Raw genomic sequence first — 21,797 nt, forward strand, 5'->3', positions numbered from 1 at the left:
CTCTGAATTTTGAATGGTCTTCAGCATGAATGGAGTCACATGGAGGCTGGGAGGGTTGTAGGCATGTACAAAGGTGCAAAAGTAGGCACACAACAAACTTTAAAAATATTTATTAAAAAAAAAAAAAAAAGAAATAATTTAAAGAGGAGAAATAATTTTTAAAGTTCCAAGAGAAAAAAAAGAAAGAAAGGAAACAAACAATGGAGAGCATGCCAGTTTCAAGAATGGATTTGTAAAGTGAGGTATAATCTTTATGCCTTTATGGAAGCTGGAAAATTGCCAACTTCCTTGGAGCTACTGACTCCAATAACAGACAGCATCATCTTCATGAGTTTTGCCAGTTAAAAAGAAAGAAAGAAATTTTAATTAATTAATCAAATTAATTTTTTTTTAAATTTATGTGGATTTTTATGTGGATTGCATCATGCATAAGGCCTGTTAAAGGTTAGTGAAGGCTCCTGATACTTTGTGTACAAAGTCTTCACTGCCTATTGTTGATATAAGATGGTAAGACCTGATCATCTTTGCAACCAATTTTTAAAATCCTGTATCAGGATCTATAAAACTTGTAATATTTAACTAGAAGATAATTCATTTGACAAATGCAAAAACTCAACTCCTCAAAAATAAATAAAATTTGGTTAACTAAATATCTGAAAATAACTACTAAATACTTTTGGGTAAACCTCATAGTATGTTTTCTCCATTTAAATAAAATCAAAATTAAGTTCTTAAAAATGTACTATTTAAAATTTTTTGGATTCTGACAAAAAGGCTTCACAGAAAAGTGTCTGTTTTGCAGAAATTTGGAGACCAGAGACTGGTGAAAGGCAGGGTTAGCACTTCACTACGTTTGCCACAAGGTGGCATGAAGCGTATATTTTAGGAAGACAAAAGTAAAATGAATACACTATGAGAAGTATTATAAAGAGTAGCAGAGGCTGAATGCGTATGTTTGACTTATGGCAGGATGTGGAAATGCACACATACACACACACATAGATTCTTCTGCAAAGCTGTCAATCTGCAGTCTGTTATGCATAATACAGGCTTTACTAAATCATGTCAACCTGTATGGTGGTCCAGATTTAAATCACATACATACACAAAGTGTGGTGATCTAGGAGATGGCTGGTGTCTAGTGAGAGGGAAGGTAAGACAAGACTATGAGGTCTGCAGGGTATATACAGGGGATGATTTGCAGCAGCTTAGCAAAGTATTTTATTCTTCTTCAACAAGTCTAGAATGGGCAAATGCAAGCAGTATACAAAGCATATCACATGTACTCCAACTATGTATGATGATCCTCTTCTTTACTTATCCAGATACAAAAAAAAATATTAAAAATCCAGATGAATATCCACTGGAACAGATTTAGATCTTCAGCTTCCTGGCAAAGACAATTGCTCTTTATCATGTCTGCACATTTGTCCTTGGGCAAGTGGACATTAAGAACCAGCCCAGAATTGGCAGGACAGGAGTTATAACCCAGGCTCTGTGGGTAAAAGCTGCATCCCACCTGGCTGCCAGCTTTCACAAGTCCTATAGCAACTGGAGACCATTAAATTGTGGCTTCTATGATTCATGGAGGACACAATTATCTTTGAAATTATACCATAGAGGAAAAATGGGCAAATAAACACATGCAAGAGACCAGCTGAGTCTGAAGGCATGAGAGGAAGAGGAAAAGCACTGTCAGAAGAGGAATTAAATCACTTCTGCTTCTCTTGCAAGTATTCTTTTTATGGGTGGACTTCAGGATTTTGAAGGTCTTTTCCAGCCTCAATGATTATATGATTGTGTGAGCTAAGGAATTATGAATGCTTACCATGAGATGGTGCAAAAGCATATAAAGTCCTAACTTACCCACAAGAGACTTGAACACCTTTGGACCCAAAAAATGCATGAGAATATCCACTAGGTGTCAGACCAAGGAAAATGTGACTTTTTAATTTATGAAAAAACAGCAAGAATAGACAAACACTTTAGAAATTTAACTATTGGCATGAAATGTTGGCAGTGCATCTCAGTTTAGTCTCCCCAAAGCATGGTGTCTTGGGGGATGTCATCCACCACCATCATACTTCTCACTGAAAACTTCGTGTCAGAAGGGAAGAGCACAAGAATTAGGTAATGCAGCATTAAATAACCAAACTCAGAGCATTTACCAGAGAAACAGCACTAACAAAGTACTAATAATGAAAAAAAAAAATTTGCAGCAATGTAATTTTTATTACTGGGGCCGTCATTGATACTGGATTAGTTAAATTCAGATGAATCAGTATTAATTTTCAAAAGTTTACAGAGAGGATTCTCAGGTAGTGCAATACGTACTATCCTGAAAACCAGGACTGCTCTTTATTTCTTGTCATGTTTTTCTATCACTTCCTATCAAGCTTTGCTTGCTTCTTTCCCATCTTTATAAACACACACAGGAAAGAAACAAAACAAAAAAAACAAACCTAACCAAGCAAACGCAACCCGCCGTTCCCAAAGCAGTAAAATCCTACCAACCAAAACCAAACCAAACCAACAACCAACACAAGGAAGAATTTCAGAACAAGGTCTATTACATGAGGTGAAGCCTTCACCTCTTCGTGGAGGCTGGAGCACTGCCATCCTCCCTGGAGCCGCCGACTGCACGAGCAGAACATCACTCCCAAGCGCGGCTTCCGCCCAGCCGACGAGCAGGGCGCAACCCCAAGAGCACCGCGTTCCCAGAGGCGGCGGCGGCGCCGCGGGGTCGAAGTGCCCCGGCGGGGCGGGGCGGCGCATGCGCGCCTGAGCTTGTTTGTCACACGGCTTATAAGGCGGGGCCGGCGGATGCGGGGCAGCGCCTTTGTGGGGCGACGTCGCGTCGGCAGCAGTGCTGCCGCGCCGGGGCTCCCCGCCGCCCCCATGAGCCTCCTGTAGGGTCCGCGCTGCCGCATCCCTGCGACCCAGAGGCTCGGGGTTGGTTGGTTTGGGGTTCCCCCCCTTTTTTTTTTTTCTTTCTTTTCTTACAGTCTATTTTTGTATACTTTGCTATAAAACCATGGTGCTGGGGAAGGTGAAGAGTCTGACGATAAGCTTTGACTGTCTGAATGACAGCAATGTTCCCGTGTACTCTAGCGGGGATACAGTCTCAGGAAGAGTCAGTCTAGAAGTAACTGGGGAAATTAGAGTGAAATCTCTTAAAATCCATGCGAGGGGGCACGCTAAAGTGCGTTGGACTGAATCGAGGAATGCTGGATCCAACACTGCCTATACACAGAACTACACCGAAGAAGTGGAATATTTCAACCATAAAGACATCCTGGTGGGCCAAGAGAGAGGTAAGGGTTTAAGTCTGCCGCTTTATTTTTTATGAAAAAAAAAAAAAAAAAAAGCATGCATCTTTGTATCACCGCGGTTTAGCCCTTTCTTTTTTAATGGGTGCATTGGAGAGCAGGACATGCTCAGGGTCGTATCTTGGCGATGTAGTTACAGGAGATGCATTTGCAAAGTACCTGCAAGCAGGAGAACTCCCTTGAACAACTTGCTTTTCCGAACGGCCATTTATTAAGAGGTTTTTTTCCTAATGTTTTACCCTTTTTTTTTTTTTTTCTTCATGGTAATATTTAGTAGAATTTCCCGTTCCGTGGGGGAAAATAACTGTAAAATCACAGCCAGATGGGCAGTGAACTTCATTGGCAGAATCCTAATAACAAATCTTGAAACACAGTAAAAGCATAAAAACCATGCTTTCTGACACATGCGGAGTTCTGCTGGTGCTATCGGGGTTGATAATACAACGAATTTTTTTCAGTATAGCTGATATTGGCAGATAAAAGAGTCTCCGTGACTTATTTTGACATATCACCACCCCACGTGTAATTTTTTTCTCATTTCAGTATTGCCCTCATTCTGGTAAAAAGCTTTAATGTTCGTGGGCTACCGCTACACCCCACTCAGCAGTGGGGGTCACCCCGATGTAAAGATGTGTCCGAAAAGCCCTTGATGGAGAGCAAAAGGAGGGGGAGGAGAGAGAGGGGGGAAGTGGTGTTGCGTAATGGGAGCATCTCTCCCAAAACTGGGGGGATGAAGACCTCCTGCTCCCCACTTCCCACTCGAGCCGCCGTGGTTTCCCCCCAAAGTGCAGACTCCTTTCCCGGGTGGTGGAAGCACCGGGGCCTGGGGATTCTATGTGGTTTTCATTTCTTTTTCCCCCGAACTTCGCAGCCTTTGTTCGAAGCGGTTCAATCCTGTTTGGGACCGGCTTGGAGGAGGGGGGTGCGGCGCCCGCTCCGCGCAGATTGGCCGCACGCGTCAGGTGGTGTTGATGACTTAATTCCCCAGCGCAAGAAAATAATGTTAAAAATTGGTTATGTAATTTTTTGTGCTGCTTGTCCCCCTTTTTTTTTTTTTTTTTTTTTATTATGCATCATATACTCTGCAGTGATGCGATATTTCTCGTTCTTTCCGGAAAAAAACAAAAAATGTAATTTTTGAACAACTCCGGGCGGCACAGAGCCCGTCACACATTATTCCCGAGCTCAGCACTGTAGCACAGCTCGGGGCTTTTTTTTTTTTTTTTTTTTTTTTTTCTCCCCTTGCTTCATGTCTCAGGGACACCGCGCTAACGAGGTGACTTGCGGCTCCCACCGCCTCAGAAACCACTCGCCAGACCATAACTTCCCTCTCCTCCGTAGCGATGCAGCCACCGGGAGCCGGCGGGGGTAGAACGCGTGGGGGCGGGTGGGACAGGGGCCCCGCCGAGCTGCTGCCAGCGGCCGCGTTTCAATGACCGCCCCGAGCGCAGACCCGCGGCCCAGCCGCGGCCCCGCCGCCCCCTGATTGGCCGACCGCGGTTTGTTGCCCTGTTGCTAAGGCGATGCCCGCCGCTGATTGGCGGGGCGCTGGCGGCCGGGGTGAGGGCGCATGTTTCGCCGTCTGCCCCCGTCGGGCAGAGGCTGCTCCCCGAGGCGTTGGCGCGGCGCGAAGCCCCTCGGAGAGGGACGGCGGGCGGACGCGCTGCCCTCAATCACGCCCCTACCGCCGCCGGTCCCATCCCTTGAGGGGTCTCGGCGCGGCGGAAGGGTCCGCGCTCGGCGCGGAGCCGGCAGGCGCAGCGCACGCCGCGTGTGTGAGAGCGGCGGGGCTGGCGGCACTCCGCGCGCGCCGGTTCAGGCCGGTCGGCTCCTGCCCCAGCCCGCGCTGATTGACAGCTCAGCCCTTGTTTACCGCGGCGTGGCGGGACTGCTGAGCTGGCAGGAAGGGGGGGAGCCGGGCGGAGAGCAGCCTCCCCCCGAACCGCCCTCCCCCCGAACAAAATTAAACAAAAATTAATAAATCTTATTTATTTTAAAAAAATCCCAAACGTAAACCAGCAATATAAAAACCCACCCTCACGCTGACACATTGTCTCGCTCTTTCAGCGCGTTTTCCTGAGCTAGATTGAGTAAGGTTGCCTGCTGAAGGTGCGTTTATTTCCACATCTTGCTGCTGGGAGGTTTTATTTGTTTGTTTGTTTTGTTTATTTATTTTTAAAATTTCGGTATTTGCACTGCAGGAAGTAGAGCAACAGCGTTTCTGTAGGACAATAGGAACTTAGAACCCTCCTGCGTGCCTCCATTAACGTGTCAGACCATCACGCATAAGCTGTTCCCTTTCACTTCGTCTCGCTGTATCCCCTTTTATAACTCCAGCCCTTTTTTATGTGCGAGGTGTTCAGTCATCTTTTACTCAACTTTTATTTTCACCAAGTAAGCGTTTTTCTGGTTTTATGTCACAATAAACTGCAATTTTCTTGTGGTACTTGAAGCTGGGCAAGTAATCACGACCATAAACAACGGTCAGCGTTCCTGGCAAAAAACCAGCAAATATCTGGGTCTTCCTGTCTGAGTAAGATCAAGTTAACCTATTAAAGAAAGAAAAAGTTTAGCTCTAGATAGCAAATTGCAAGCTGCCCAAAAAATGCCCCTGAATCTGTCTGGTACTTTCTGGGTGGTGTTCGTATACGCTTACTCCTTTCTCACAGGTTTTTTTTGAGTTGTGTGATTAATTTATGGACACTGTTGCCAGGCAGAAGATACAAAGAAGCCAAATTTCTATATTTAACCTTAAGCAGCAGACTTGGTACTGTTAATGCTGGTAAAAAGCCAGGTCTAGTTCATGCTGACTAGCAATTGCAGTGGAAAGCAGCATGATTTCCTTTACAGACCTTGCATGGAGGCCTTGAAATGGCAGCAGTTGAAACTGTGTCACTGTTCAGAGGCAGGATTATGTTAAAACAAATTAAACTCTGCTTCTCTCTAAAGCGAAGGTGGCAGTCTAGCCTGCCTGTCAGTCAGACTTGTCAATTGCAGAGTTGTCTGCATTCCAGCAGTTAATAACTAATGTACTGGAGAACCTTGTTTCTGGGACATAACATTCTTTGAGTGTTGTAATGTGTGAGCAAAGTGCTTTTTTTCTGGAAGAGGAGCCTATGCAAGGTATAATACCTGTGCAGCTGGATTAGTGTGTTTGGCTTTTTTTCTTTTAGATGATGACAATTCAGAAGAAGGCCTTCACACCATCCATTCAGGAAGGCATGAATATGCATTTAGCTTTGAGCTTCCACAAACGTAAGTACCCACTCACAGGCCTCCAGACAGGGCCCTGCTGCCCACCTGCCTGACCAAAACTCCTGCTGTGGGTGGAGGGGAAACCTTTTCAATGGTAGGAGGAATTGTGCTCCAACATGCAGTAGAGAACATAATCTCATTAAACTGAAGAGGTTGCTTTTACACTGGTATACCCATCTTTTCTTTTTTTTTTTTTTTTATTTCCACAAAAAAAGTTCACTGCTGTCCAGTTGCTCACGTTCTTTTTACCAAGTCTTATTGACTTACTAGATATTCCAGTCTATGACTCCTTCCCAAGAGGAGGGAGAGGAATTTAAATTGTCACTGAAGCTCTGCAGAGTGGCTCAGTTCTAACTCAGCCATTTACTGAAACTATGCAGACTAGCAGAACTAGAGATAAGATCACAGTGGAATTGTTTGGGCTCAAGTCTGGAACAGATGTGGCAAGTTTACTTCGATTTCAACAAAAGAGGAGGCTGTTCTTATTCAGATACGATGTATGTACCCAGGGTAGATATTTATGCAGAAAGCATAAATGGATGGAAATAAACTTAAGAATGAGTGGATAAAGTAAGAAGAGTTCTCCTACCAAATCCCATTTGTTTTACAAAACAGAGGCAAAGAAAGAATAAGAGCAGAAATTTGTTCTTGTAAAATAAAAATTGTTGCCCCACTCTTGTCTGACTGTGGATATAAGATTGGATGTAGTGGAGTTACCAGTATGGAAATGAGCTAAAAATACAAGTTGCGCTAAAGACAAATACACAGGAAAAGAGGAACTATAGGTATGGATGAACCTTTTGCTGTAAAAGGCAAGTAGGGTTCATTAAAAATTTGAAAGTCACTGAAAATTTGGCAGTTTTATGGGAATAAGCTCACTGCCTACTACTAAGGTTGTTTATTAGAGGTGCGGGTGACAAACATTTTTACAGCTTCAAAGTGAAGAGCACAGCATTTTTACACTGTTTCAATAAGATTTTCTGTGAAGACCTGTGAATATGGAGATATTAAAGGCAATTTAGCATTCTCTGAAAATCTCAAATACAAGAAACTAGTAAGGCCAGTACTGATTTTCCCTTGAGATTAAAGAGCCATTTTAAAAAACTACAACAAAAAATGAAAACAAACCCAAAACATTAGAAACATGAACATGAAATGCTTAGCTTTAAGTGAAACAGCCAGGTAGAAAAATATCACAAGCATTGGTTAAATCATAGGTTCTTTTTAAGTACCATGAAGGAATAGCTGTTAAACCAGTTTTTAATAATACTGGTAAAAAAAAGGGTGATCTTAAAAGCCTGAACTTGGATGCTGCCTACTTACTTGCAATTTTGTGTCCATAGAATACTTCCAAAACTGACATAAATTTCAGAGCAACAGTATAAAGATGTGCATCATCCTTACTGATTTTTCCTCTACAGAATATGGGACAGAATGAAACACTGAAGTTGGATTAGAAAATCCTTGCATTGTTGGGATAAAATGCTAAACATTTTAAATGTGCAAATATAAAAGTAACTGTAACTGAATGAATAATTCTAGTAAAGTATGGCTAGTATTATTCTCTGTGGAAAATAGGGAAGTGTTGCAAATATTTAAATGTGTATATATAACAATGTATTCAGAACATAGTGAATTAGGGAAAAGGACTTAGATAAAAATAAAGATAATAAGTTATAGAAACTACTGTTAATTGTAAATAACTGAGCTATAAAGATACTTAATCTTTCATTTTATGATTCTACAGTAAAAAAGGAAATGCTCACAGATTTGGAAAAACTACCTGCATCATCTTTCCTCTAGCTTCTAAAGTAGGCTTCGTTGATTTGACAAATTTCAGAATACTTTTCATGATTTTATATGCGTGCATATGTATAAACATGTATATGCATATATATGTACATTCTTAGGTATTATAAATGTTTTAATCTGTCTCGTCAGGGTAGCAAAAGATTAGAAGGTGCTCAAAATAGCCTCTCTTCAGATCTCCAAGTTGTAATATTTACTCTGCTTAAGGTGAACTTTACTACGGAAGTGCTGAGTTACAGCTAAAATTAACCTGATGTTGAGCTACTGACCAAGTAAATAATACACAATGATTTACAAAATACGATACCCAAAACCATAATTTATTGATACTAATGATAATTTTAAATTGGTAGTCAAAAGGGCATGCTTTACCCGAGATGTGGAAGTGATCTCTTAAGCATAAAGAACATCTGTGCTCTCCTGGCATTTTCTAGTACAATTCTTTAATTTATTCTTAAAATCTATACAAAACTGTAGTAGGATAAATTGGACATGATATTTTTCTGCCATCTCTAATATTGAATTTTTCTGAGATATGCTTCACTAAGTACTACAGTGCATTAAAAATGCAGTTCTGTGTAGTAATCATTGAATCATTATTAGGCAGAAATACTTTACTCAGTTTTGACCTTTGTGTCCTGCACAGACCACTTGCTACCTCATTCGAAGGCAGACATGGCAGTGTGCGCTATTGGGTGAAAGCCGAATTGCATAGGCCTTGGTTTCTACCAGTAAAATTAAAGAAGGAATTTACAGTCTTTGAACATATAGATATCAACACTCCTTCATTACTGGTAAGAATTGACAGAATTACTCCTTTTTTGTTTCTGGCATAAAAAAATACGAAGTTTAATAACTGAAACAATACCCATATCTAATTTTACAGAATACATTATCTAATACTTATTTATATATATTATAATAATAATGTAAGTATTATATATATACTTATGTAACAAAAATATTTATTTGCAGCCAGTCTTCTAAGTATTACATTAGTTCTGCAAATTTTTAAGTACTGGTATTTTGAAAGCTATGTTTTCCTGTACTTTAAGTTGCTTCACTTCTAAGATGTGTAAAATGGTTTTGTCAATTTAAATCAATACTAAATTGTTAAGTGTGAGTAAGAAGGAAAATTTTGAGAACTGTTCCTCTTTGATTTTGAGTAAACAACAGTGCAACTCAAAAGAATTAGTGTGACAGACTGCAAACTTAAAAATGCAAAGTAAATAATGTACTGGTGTGCATAATTGATAATTTTTATATGTATAGTTTTCTACCAATGGGAAGAAATTATCACAATGTTCCATAATCTTTTTCTGAAATGTCGTTTCATTAAAACAATTCCATATCACAACTGCTTTTAATGAGAATTTGATTTCAGTCAGGCCTGAAATTTCCATTTCCCCCCCCACTCTTCTTAAAACTGACCTCCCCATGGAGAGGGGAAAAAAATCTCAAAATCCATTGAAATAGGTTTCTTGTGCGTTTGGGTGAAAAATCAGACTTGCAAGGGGACATTGGCCTTGCACAAATTCAATTAAAATCAAAAGATTCTCATTTGACTTTAATGGGCTTTGGATCAAGTCCTAAATCCTGGTGTCATGTAAAATGCTTAATACAGGTGAAACAGGCTCATTTTGAAACAGGAAATAGCAGGAGTCAAGGTTACAATACTTTACCTTAGTTATTGTTTCTGAAATATTATACTGGATACACATTCTAGTTTACTGCTAAATTAAAAGCTCTTTAACAATATGGTGGGATACGTAGGCTATAAAACCTTCCTTTAAGCTGTGCTAAATTTATTTATGTATAAAAAGCTGCTTAAATGTAACTGTAGTATGAAGTGTAGCAAAAAAGCAGTGTTGATGAGTATAGAATTAGAAAAAAGCTTAGAGTTTTCACAGTGCAATTTGTTTGAGGTTTCTCCCTCTAAATAAAACTAGATTATCAAAATGCAAAGAAAGTAAATAATCAATTTTTTTTGTGTGTTAATTTAGAACAGATTAAAAAATTCGTGGAGGACTCTATTAAAGAACAATTATTTTCCATTTTCTTGCAGTCACCCCAAGCAGGCACAAAAGAAAAAACTCTCTGTTGTTGGTTTTGTACCTCAGGCCCAATATCCTTAAGTGCCAAAATTGAAAGGAAGGGCTACACCCCAGGTACGTAACAGAAGTAATTATAGGAAAAGTTTTTCCTTCCCTTTTAAAGTGACAGTTTGTACTTAGCTGCTGTTATATAAAAGAAATACTTAAACTATTCTTGCCATTTTGGTCTGCATTCATCTGTCTTACTATTTTAAACTATTAATTTTGTTAGCTTACTGTGTCTCCTTATTGTTAAAAGACATCTGCTTTTATTGGGTCTGTGCTTTTTTCTGTTAGGTTACCTCATGGGGACCTTACTCCTACTAGTATTAGTGGATGCTTGTTCAAGCATTGCTAGCAGAGTCTGGTGCCTGGTAAAAATTCACATGGCAATTTGCTTCAGTTGCCTTGCAAATACATAGAAAAAATGAAATTTTGTTTTGTTTCAGGTGAATCAATTCAGATCTTTGCTGAGATTGAGAACTGCTCTTCCCGTGTGGTGGTGCCAAAGGCAGCCATTTACCAAACACAGGCATTTTATGCCAAGGGGAAAATGAAAGAAGTTAAACAGCTTGTTGCCAACCTGCGTGGGGAATCCTTGTCATCTGGAAAAACAGAAACCTGGAATGGCAAACAGTTGAAAATTCCACCTGTTTCTCCTTCAATCCTTGACTGTAGTATAATCCGTGTGGAATATTCACTGATGGTATGTAGGGTTGTTTCATTGGAGCATGAGTAGTTCCCATGATTCCTTGTAAATTGTTAACAAAGCGTTGTGAACTGATAACTAGTTACAAATGAAATACATAGCCTAGCATTAGGTGTCCTGACAAGAATTTTCTTAAGTAAATTCAGTTTAAATCTTGCATGTGCTAAGCAAATATGTTATAAGTACATGACATTTCCATGTGAGGGCTTGTGTTATGAATATAGCTGCCTTTGACTTGCAGGACTTTTTGTCTCCATAGGGCCATTGGCTCTGAAACTAACAAAATGAAATTTCAGTTTATTGTGAAAAATTCCATGCCTGGAAATTTTAGTCTAATAATTATGAAGTGCTCATATAAAGCTATTTTTCATCTATATCTCTTTGTTGTTTAGGTATATGTGGATATTCCTGGTGCCATGGATTTATTCCTTAACTTACCATTGGTCATTGGCACCATTCCTCTACACCCGTTTGGTAGCAGAACATCAAGCGTAAGCAGCCAGTGTAGCATGAATATGAATTGGCTTGGTCTGACGCTGCCTGAAAGACCAGAAGGTAACCTGACAAAATAAGTCTGTTTTGATTTTTGTATGCTTTATTCATTGCTGTCAGGTAGACAGACGCAAATTACATCCTTCATAATAAAGTCCATAGAAAATCTCTTTTGGGTGTTTCCTTGTTACCTGCTTGCTCTCTGTAGAAGAATGGAGTTCCCCTTTTTGCCTTCATCTCTCAGGTGTACAAGCAGTGGAATCTAGCTGCTTGGAAGCTGGTGCAAGTGAAAGTACAGAATGCCACTGTACCTGGGCAGAATTTAATTCTGCCTCCAGTATCCCAACTGTATCCTTGGTTATAAGGCAATGTAACCTGCCAGAGTACCAGTTAAGGTGACCTTTATCATCCTTAGTAACTAAGATTTTGTGGAAAGATAATGTAATCCATTTCAGTGGGAATCTCTTCTGTCAAAGGAGAAACTCTGTAGCTTCTCTCTTTTTGCATATAAACATCTGGGGGTTTTAATGTACAAATCCCAGATTGATGATGGAGTCCAGAGGAATGCAATGTTCTATCATTCTTGCCTGTGACAGAAATTCTGTATTCTGAGGATGCTTTAAATTTGAAGGTGATAAGCCACAGTGAACAATGGTCAGTCTGCTCTTGGATTTGAGCATAGTTTTAAAGTAGACTATAGCAACTTACCCTCTTTTGCATGCTCAGTAACTGTGGAAAAATCATGAAAGTAGTTTATCTGCATACCTGGTTCATTTTACAGTATTAAAGTTTAATATTTATCATGTTATATGTTTTGACATGCATAAGAACTTGTTGTTCGAACTGCGTGTGCCTTTTCCCTGCAGCACCTCCCAGCTATGCAGAAGTGGTGACAGAGGAGCAACGACAGTCCAGCCTTGCACCCTTAGGTGCTTGTGATGACTTTGAGAGAGCACTTCCAGGACCACTGTTTGCATACATCCAGGAGTTTCGTTTTCTGCCTCCACCCCTCTATTCAGAAGTAGGTACCGCAAAATGTAATTATGAATGTACTGTTTCTCTGAATTCTGTCATGTGGAATAAACGTAAGAAACTGTTTCTACTTTATGAAAACCAGGATAAATAAACAAAAATAAAAAAAGGGGAAAAGGTAACCTAGTGTTAGCAAAGCACAGGGAAATTGCATCAGACGTTTTCCAGGATTCTTGACTATTCTAATGCTTCATAGAGATTCTGAAATGGTTTGCACCCTCTGGGCAACTTATTAAAATTACATTGCATTATATATGTAATACATGACATTAGTGAATACCAACATTTTGAGTCTGTAGGTGCACAACAAACTGTTTTTCATCCCTAGTTTCTGAAAGTACTCTGTATTTTTAGTTCTTTGTATGTAGTATTTTCAGAATTTCCATGCAGAGAAGATACAAAGATGTACTTTCTGGCTCAGGTTTCTCTAAATGCAGATTTCAAACATTCTGTGTGCTAGTTTAGTTCTGTGAAAGTCACTCAATAACTGGGACACAAGTTGAGGCCTTGAAAGCTTCAAAAGCCATGTTCATATTTTTCAGGGAAAAGCAGTGTACAGGACAAAACAGAATAGTGTCCTTTGCCTAAATCTTGCCTGGATCCACCCACTCTTGATTTTTTTCTTTTCATCTTGAAACACTTAAATCTGCTAGTGAGTGGCATGTTTTTTTTATTTCTTGTTTGAGGACTCTTCTGTAACATAAACTAGAATACTCAGATCCTTTTCGTTTTAGGTACTCTAAATCTTAGAAACAAGCTTTTCCTTTGTTCTAACAAATGTCTTTTTTAAATAACTGGCCAAACTATATAGTGTCCATTTAAACTATACTTCCTATTGTGTTTTGAAGACCTGAGTTAGAGACCATGTCCTTCACGTCCTTCCTTTTGTTGAAAGGAAGAAGAGGTAATAGGTGGAACACATCAACTTCTGAAACATTTTATAGGGTTTTTCAGGATTCATTACTTACAAATTAAGTAGAAGAACTTTTTGCTAATAATCTTGTGCCTTTTTACACAAAATGTCTTCTGAAATCAATTTACTATTTTAAATTAAATGTTCAGTGATGAGTCGGGTTGTCTTCTTACTATGTAATAAATAATTTAGAATATTTGTGCCACTACAGGAGATTTTTTTTCATATTTTTATTACATCTTTGTGCTTATCCTTAAGCTACCATTAACCTGTAGGTTAAAATGTTTCACTATATACTTAGTAATTTTCAATTCAAAGTTTCATCTAATTTCTAGAGATACTTCAGTTACTTGAATAACCTTTGGATTGGGAATACCATTTATCTCTGACTGTCTTGGACTTAAACCAATTCAAACACTAAATTTTTTATATTCTAGCAAGCAGTTCTAAAAATGCCTTTGGTTGTTGTGTTTTTTTCCTCTTTTGTTTAGATTGATCCAAACCCAGATCAACCCACAGACGACAGACCATCTTGCCCTTCTCGTTGAAGGAGTCCATAAGAAGCTGACTTAACTTGGATTTGGAGTCATACCTCCCGTGTTGAAGGTCAAGGCATCATAGTGGAGAACACACTTTCAAAGAAAGTGGGTTTGCTCTTGCCTGTGTGGTGAATAAATGAACACAACCTGTGATCGTGCTTTGAAGCCTACAGTAACATTGTAGGACTGCTCCACATGCTTGAAGAACTGAGCTTTCCCCCCCCACCTCTTAAATACTGGCACATACTAGGAGCAGCCTTACTGACTAACCTACAGTAATGTGTGTCCAAACACTCGAACCACATTAAGAGACGTTTAGCTTCCTCATATGATTCGGAAATTTGCACATGCTTATTGCTTACATCGTGTGGTTTAGTCCCTACAGCTTTTTGTCATTTACACCGGACAGTTGTTACCCCTTTCTTATTTCTTGTGGTCCGCACAATAAGGAGCAAAAGAAAGCTTTGACAAAAAAGAAAGAAACAAAAAAACCCAACAGCAACAGACTTTGACAAATGCACTGACTTTTTTTTTTTTTTTTTTTTTTAATTTAATGTAGCCTGGACTTTACCTGCATATGCACATGCTCAGAATTGTCCTAGTAGGCTGATCATGTATCACCTCTTCAGCTTGGATCCTATTGTGGATTTATTTACAAACATCAAATGCCTTCAAGCCAATCCTTCTTGCTGTATGTTTTGCAGCCTAATGTAGTAGATAAGCAACAGATGTGGGGATAGGGTGGGAGGGTGAAGAATTAATAGAAAGAAACTAATAGACTTCATCAAGATTGTATACTTTCTTGATTTCTTTTAAAAATTTGTTGCCTTTCTACTATTACTGCAAAGCAGCATTTTATTACAGACTGCCTAAAAAATCACTTAATCTCAGGTGACTTCATCACTTGCCAAACTGTTCGAATGCTTTGGTTTTTTACATTGCACTGTTGAGTTAGTTCTTTTTTTGTTTTGTGTTTGTGTTTTGTTTTTGTTCTTTACTTGAGAGGGAGATCTGGAATAGGGACATACACAAAAGTTAAAAAACCCCACCTCATTCCCATTTCTCTTTTTACATTTTAAAAAAAGTGTTCAAGTTGTGAAGCTCTAAAAAAAAGGCATAAATGAAAGCAGCACCAGCAGACACCATATATTCCTCAAAACACTTTTAAAAGTCAGTGGTCATACACTGTCTAGGATTCACAGATATCTCAAGTATTAGGGATAGGAAGGGAGAGTAAATTTATTTTTATATATAGCTACTTAATCACCAAAAATTCTATATGTGATGAGTCTAGTAGAAAGTATATTTCAAACTGCAGGAAAAGTTTCAATGCTAAGAGCTCAGTTTGTGCACTTTGTATTACCTTCAGGGTTTATGATACTGTGTAAGATTAAAAGTATAATTAAAGTGGGAAAGATCAGTATTACCAGCCATACTTAAATATGAGTTAGCTGGAAGTGCTTTGATGACTGCATCTTCTGTGGCACTCTCAAGAGCTTTAAAACAAATTGTATGCTGACTTATACCATGAATTCATATAGAATGCAAGAAACCGTATGGAAAGAGCACTTGCCCTTGAGTGTGCCCCAGGATAAAGAGTGCAATGGAGCCATTACCTGTGCTAACAAATACCAGAGCTTACATGCTAGGTATGTACAATGGAAGTCAACTTTGCTCTTCTGCAGCTATGGAACACAGACCACTGGCAAAGGGACAAGTTCTCATCTTGATTATTTGAACAAACCAAGACCTAATCTGTCAAATACCTGTCTCCTTGTGCAATAAAAAAGCTCAGAAGAGAGTGGGAGGGGGGCGGCTGGTGTTTCTGCATGGTGCTCATTTTTAAAAACTTCTGCCTTATTTTTAAGGCTTCATAACTGTGGCAAAATAGGCTTTTCCATAAGTGGCCTTTATGAGAACATGAAAGATCATTCATGTTTCAAAAATGACAACAGGGTGATAAAATATAAATGAGTCACGTTTTAAGTGATTCAGTTAAAAGGCTTGGGCTTTGAGCGGGAATATTGGCAAGAAGGAAATTGGATGATGTTCCTAGGGCAATTTTGTGGATGTCCCTTCCCTCTACCTTCTCCTACCAGACAATTTTTAAAGCTGATGGGATCGTTGGTGTAAAAGGGCATTTGGTGGTTTTACTTTTTTTTTTCCTTTTTTGTTACTTTTGCAGACTAGGGAACAATTGCTGATATACATAGCATTTAGTACCACAATACAATGAAAAATGCATATGAGGCAGGATTGACCAGTATCATAGTAATTGACTTTGTATCACAGCCTTTGTGATTAGAATGAAAAATTATATAAGCTTGTCAAATAAAGACTTCCAGTTTAAATTACATTGTTACTCAGAGGCATTACTCTTCCATAAATATTGGTCAATTCTCAGCATTATAAAACTTGAGGTTCACAGTTTTAACCCAGTATTTGATAGAGAATTCTAATCTGAATTAGGAAGAAGTAAGTAAAATCCAAACATTAGAGAAACAAAGTGCAATATTAAATGTTTGCTTTATAGATTATATTCTATGGCTGTTTGTACTTTTTTTTTTGTTTGTTTTTTAGTTTTGGTGCTGAACATGTCCTTGTAGACTCTTGTTTTAAGAAAACAGTATGTGGAAAACAGTTTAATTTTTCCTATTGCTCTTCCTTGTGGAAAATAAACTTTTGTAAAAAAAAAAAGGCTTTTAAATATTTTATTTGTGCATAAAATTCAAAATCACAAATATCACATAATACAGGAACTTACTGCAGGAAAATGTGTATTGTCTTCTCAAAAAATAGAGAAAAACTATTTATAGAACTCTACCACTGAGTACTACAGGAGTCTAGTTTTGGGATCATGTCTCTTTTGTTTACATCACTGAGCTCATGGGGCCAAGTCTCAGATGGGAAATGCCTTTTTATCACATTACAGCTGCAGTTACCCTATTTTAAGGTGTCTGCTTCTTTCCCTGAGGAGGTGACACAAATTGTGGGGGGGATAGGAGGAAATAGGGGAGTGACTTCAAAGGTCTGGTTTGCAGATGGAACTTTGACAGGAAGTTTGTTGACTTGGGGTCTAGAAGGTGTCGTTTGCTGTTCCCTTGGAAGTAAGGAGATGTCAAAAGCCTTCCCTTATTTTACAGAAATGGACCTTGCTATGATCTTCATCTACCTTACCTTTCCACAGCACAGCTATAAAGCACGAAGTCCAGATACCAGAGCAACGAAGGGTCTCCAGAAGAAACTCGTGAAGCTGGGCAGCAACCCAGCAATGCTTTTCTGTAGGAAAACATCTTTTCTTGGGCAGATGCTGCCGATCTGCACCAATTCCTGTGACTAGGTACACAGCTATGGGCAACTCTTACAGAGAGAGAAATGCTCAGTGGAGATTTTCCACAGGCTAGTACTGCAGGAGGATGGCTGTTCTCCTGGACAGATCTTCCACATGTTTTGGACTTTGAATGGAGTGCCCCTTCAGAAATCCACAGACTTGTTAGGAGTTACTGGGATTTGCACTTTATGACCATTATTGTGGATTTTAGCTCCTGGATTTTGATGTTATGGTGAAAGTTACTTGCAAAGGAACATTGTCAGGCACATTCCACTTTGATCTCCAGATCATAGCCTGGAAATAGGAGAAAAGTAACCTATATCTTCTCCCAGCAGTCATTCACTCCTGTAACTCCACCTGGATACAGCATGTTATTTTTAGAGCTGGATCTCCCTATCTCTTGACCTAGTGGATGTTAGGACAGAGGAATAGCTTCTGAGTAGTCCAAGTGCTGCCATGAAATCCAAGTTGAACAGTGGACCTTTCACCTAGTACAGGTCCTAAAGGGGGATTAAGAATTCAGAAGGACTGCCTGTTCAATTTGCTTCAGGCATCCTGCCTGAAGTTTATCATATTTGATAAAACAATTGAAAAACAATTACCTGGATCAGAGAAGGGGAGTGCTAAATATAACATAAAAATTGAATTATTTAGGTATATTTTAAGGAGGAGAGAAACATACAATTAAAAAAATTAAAGAACAAATCTATAAAATTAGCCTGGTGCTATGTGATAATTCTCTCTCTAAGAGTGCATTCCATCTACCATGAGCAGCTCCCTGCATGATCTTCTTCTGGGGCACTGAGGGGAATAACCAAGCACACAGTGTTTCCTCTTGCTCCCATGCATCACTACCAAGAGTCTGTCGCCTTCCATCATGACTCTCTCCAGGTTAAGCATGCCTTTGACTCACCAACTTGCCACCAAATCTTCATAATGGGGAGGCCATGACCTGTTACCTGCTTATTGGTGTAGTAAATTTTATTTCTAAAATGAACTGATGAATATGATGCCATTCAATCTTTCTCAAAGGAGATAAGATACATTATTTTTTCAGCTGAATAGTAGGTTGGAGCATAGGAGGAGGGGAAAAATTATTGCAAAACCTGATTATTATTTATCTGGAAATTACTTCAATTTCCCAGAGCTAAAATAGGCATTGCTGTGATCGGACTGCCTTGAATTAAAATCAAACTCCCCACTAGAGATGGTCAGTATTCAAGGCAAAGCTGTCATCATTGCCCATCAGCAAAGAAACAGGATTTAAGACTACCTTCTGTAAAAGGTGTCAAGTATTCAGCAGATAATGACTTCTGATTAATAAATTGCTTTTTTATTATTTACACTCTTGCTTGGGGTGACTACCCTTAATCAGGTGAAGTCTGTTGATACCAGTCCGTTTCTTCTATAAGTAGCCCATTTTTCCTAGTTAAGAATTCCAAGAAAATAGATCATGATAACAACTGCAGCTCTAATTTTAAAATTATTTCAGTGTTAAATATGCAATATAAACAAAGAAAAGCCTGCAGCAGTCTTTTATAGCTATATAATTATCTCCTATAAATTAAACTAAATGGTCCCCTTCCCTATCATTTAGCAGGATAAGACAGGAAAGACAGTTTTACTGCTGCCCATTATTTTTTTAGTCCATCGACACTGTTTATGGTGACAGAGTTGCACACCTCTAAAGTAACAAAGCGATTATTCAGTTGTACCATGTAACACTGACCTCCCAGACAAAACAAAGGAAGAAAACAATGTAAATTAAGTCAACTTTAAAGCCACAAAATTTCTGCGTTTTTTTTCCTCTGATCTTCCCCTCTTTTTTCCCCTCATAGTTCAAAGTAATGCAAGGGAAGTAATAATCTTCTCTTAATCTTAACCAATTCCCCTCATTGCTGTATTCCTCTTCCTATATTTTATTCAAACATTTAAATGCTCCAAAATATCCTACTTCTTTTCTGTGCATATAACTTTTGCTACCAAAAAGCCTCATATAAGCCTGTATTTCCTCAAAGAAAACCCATTTCATCTAACTTTTTGACACAAAGTACCTTCTCAGAATAAGCTTGAAAAGAAACTATAGTCTTTTTTCCCGCAGTCATATTTAAAACCTAGGAGTACTGACTAGATAGACTTTTGAATTCCTTGCATAAAACTCACTTTTTATCCATGGTATGAACTACTAAATAAGTGGTTGTAATATGGGAACTGTTTCAAGGTATTTCAGCATTATTACTGTGAATTATCTCACAATTGCATATTGACTTGCCTTGAAGGCGATTTTATCACAGGGTAAAAGCATTCAGAGGAACCTATAATATTAGAGTACACTGCAGTGAACTTATATCTTTTTAACTGGGAGATAACAGATCCTACCTCTGTTTCACAATTACCCTCTCCACCCCAAAAATATAAGCACACTTATGCTCATATTTTTTTGCTTCCCACATGCAATTTGAAAGTAATTTTAAATTACATTAATTTAATTGGCATATATTTGGTACTCTTCTATGACTTCTATGACTAAGTTTCTGGCACAATCAAAAGAAACAAGAAATATTACCCTTGAGAGCATGGTTAGGGTTGAAACAAGAGTACAAGCAGCTTGTTTTATTTGCTACTGTGAAAGGCAAGTTCCGCTGTTCTGAACCTTTTTCTCTTGGCAACTAGTTGATAAATACAAAATGCTCCAACAAATAATTCTTTTACCCTTTGCTCAAAGGGAGCACATCTGAAAAAGACGAAAAGTTGCTATTATTACAATTAAAGAGCAGTACAGGGGAAAGGAAGAAACCCAAATTTTGCTACTGGCGACTCGCCCCTCCACCCAGAATGTCCAAGCAGCCACCAAGAGAGAAGCCAGACATCTCACCTCTGACGAACACAGAGATATTTTTAGCTCAGTAGTGCAATCTGCAATTTTTAAGTGCATTGCAATAGGAAAGTCCCATGCTGAAAGCAGTGAGAGGCCCTTCAGGAGCCTCTGACAGAGCATATTCCCCATCAGCATGAATCTACCTCCATCACCTGTGTGAATCCACAGGGAAAACATGCAAACACAGACAGATATGGACAAAAGGGACTGTGGGTAAGGAACAGCTTTGATTTATGTGATCCAGAGATATGTTGACTGATTACACAAAACAGATATCTGTTCGGTTCAGACAAGGACAGTTTAGACTTGGATATGCCGTTTTGTTTTCCCACTTTATAAGATGTTCTTTTTCTGCAGCCCATAGATCTTTCCAAACATGGTGACAGTTTTTAAAAGGGATTTCAAAACGCTGTTACTGGATTATTCTATGGTGCTCTGAATTGCAGCCAGGAACTGAACCAAACGCTTTTCTCCAGCCCTCTTGCAAGGCAAGTTGTTGACAGGAGGCGCAAGCACTCTCCTGACCTCTAAAAGGTTTCACATTCATAAATTGCAATCCAGACCCCCAAGAAGCCTTAAGGCTAGCATTGTTACTAGAAGACAAAGAGTGGAGAAAACCTAAGAGAAGTGGAGCATGCTGAAAAACAAAAGCTACTGGGATTTGTCAGTAGAAGCAGTGTGTGCCATGTTCATAGCCAGCATGACACAGCAAGGAAATTTGTCATGGTGCCTCTACTTAATTTTCTCAGAGGCAACGGGTGCCATCTGTTTGCTTTAAGTTTAGTCCTATATCACTCAGCAATGTTTGAATGTCATGGGTGGGCACAGAACACTCCACACTGAGCAATGTAAACACGGGCAAACACCTCAATAGGGGTGCTGTGGGTCTCGTCGGCAGGATCCAGGCACCATCTTCTCTGAGCAGGGATAGCGAAAGTGCAGCCTCATCCTCAGCAAGGGCTGTCTGACTCTCAGGAGCAGCTGCAGGAAAAATCGGTCCCTTGGCTCCTGGTCTAAAAGTCCCTTGGCTCCTCTCTAAAAGGTACTGCTGACAACAGACTGTCCAGGGCAGGGAAAAGAGACCGTGTCACCATGTTCCCAGTGAGGGTCAGATCTGTCCACACATGAACGGGTTTTATATTCTTGGCTTCTCCTCCAGAATTCACAGCTGACAGTAGTTATTTCTAGGAGTTGTTTCGCTCCAAAAGGAAAAAGCAAGGGCGGGGGAAGAAGATAGTTGCAATTATTTAAATAAATAGCATATAAGCAGTTGGTGTTATTAAAGAAATAGAAATAATAGGCTCAGCCTTTTCACATCTTACGGATTATGACAAGTTCAGTTCTGTACAATTAATTTCATGAATGTACAATTTTCCTCTACATGACAGTACATATACCTACCTTTTTCTTTTTCTTT

At 39.2% G+C, this 21,797-nt stretch overlaps 1 protein-coding gene and 1 long non-coding RNA gene across 3 annotated transcripts in view; one reads left to right on the plus strand and one right to left on the minus strand.

Annotated features, from left to right (window-relative positions):
* The first annotated feature begins 2,838 nt into the window (after positions 1-2,838).
* On the plus strand, positions 2,839-16,868 carry ARRDC3 (arrestin domain containing 3). The gene is made up of 8 exons (XM_014883559.2): positions 2,839-3,314; positions 6,503-6,584; positions 9,040-9,187; positions 10,459-10,561; positions 10,936-11,192; positions 11,588-11,750; positions 12,554-12,708; positions 14,124-16,868. The coding sequence occupies exons 1-8, from the start codon at positions 3,035-3,037 to the stop codon at positions 14,178-14,180; spliced, it is 1,245 nt and encodes a 414-aa protein (XP_014739045.1). The 5' UTR covers positions 2,839-3,034; the 3' UTR covers positions 14,181-16,868.
* Positions 16,869-20,082: 3,214 nt separating this feature from the next.
* The window catches only part of LOC148219763 (uncharacterized), a 32,465-nt gene continuing 30,750 nt past the window's right edge, over positions 20,083-21,797 (minus strand). For both annotated transcript variants that reach the window (XR_015799690.1, XR_015799689.1), the window contains exon 3: positions 20,083-21,579. This is a non-coding gene — a long non-coding RNA (uncharacterized LOC148219763). The remainder of the gene's footprint in view (positions 21,580-21,797) is intronic.

This window comes from Sturnus vulgaris, chromosome Z, assembly GCF_052056855.1.
Source record: "Sturnus vulgaris isolate bStuVul1 chromosome Z, bStuVul1.hap1, whole genome shotgun sequence".
NCBI classification, from domain to species: Eukaryota; Metazoa; Chordata; class Aves; order Passeriformes; family Sturnidae; genus Sturnus; species Sturnus vulgaris.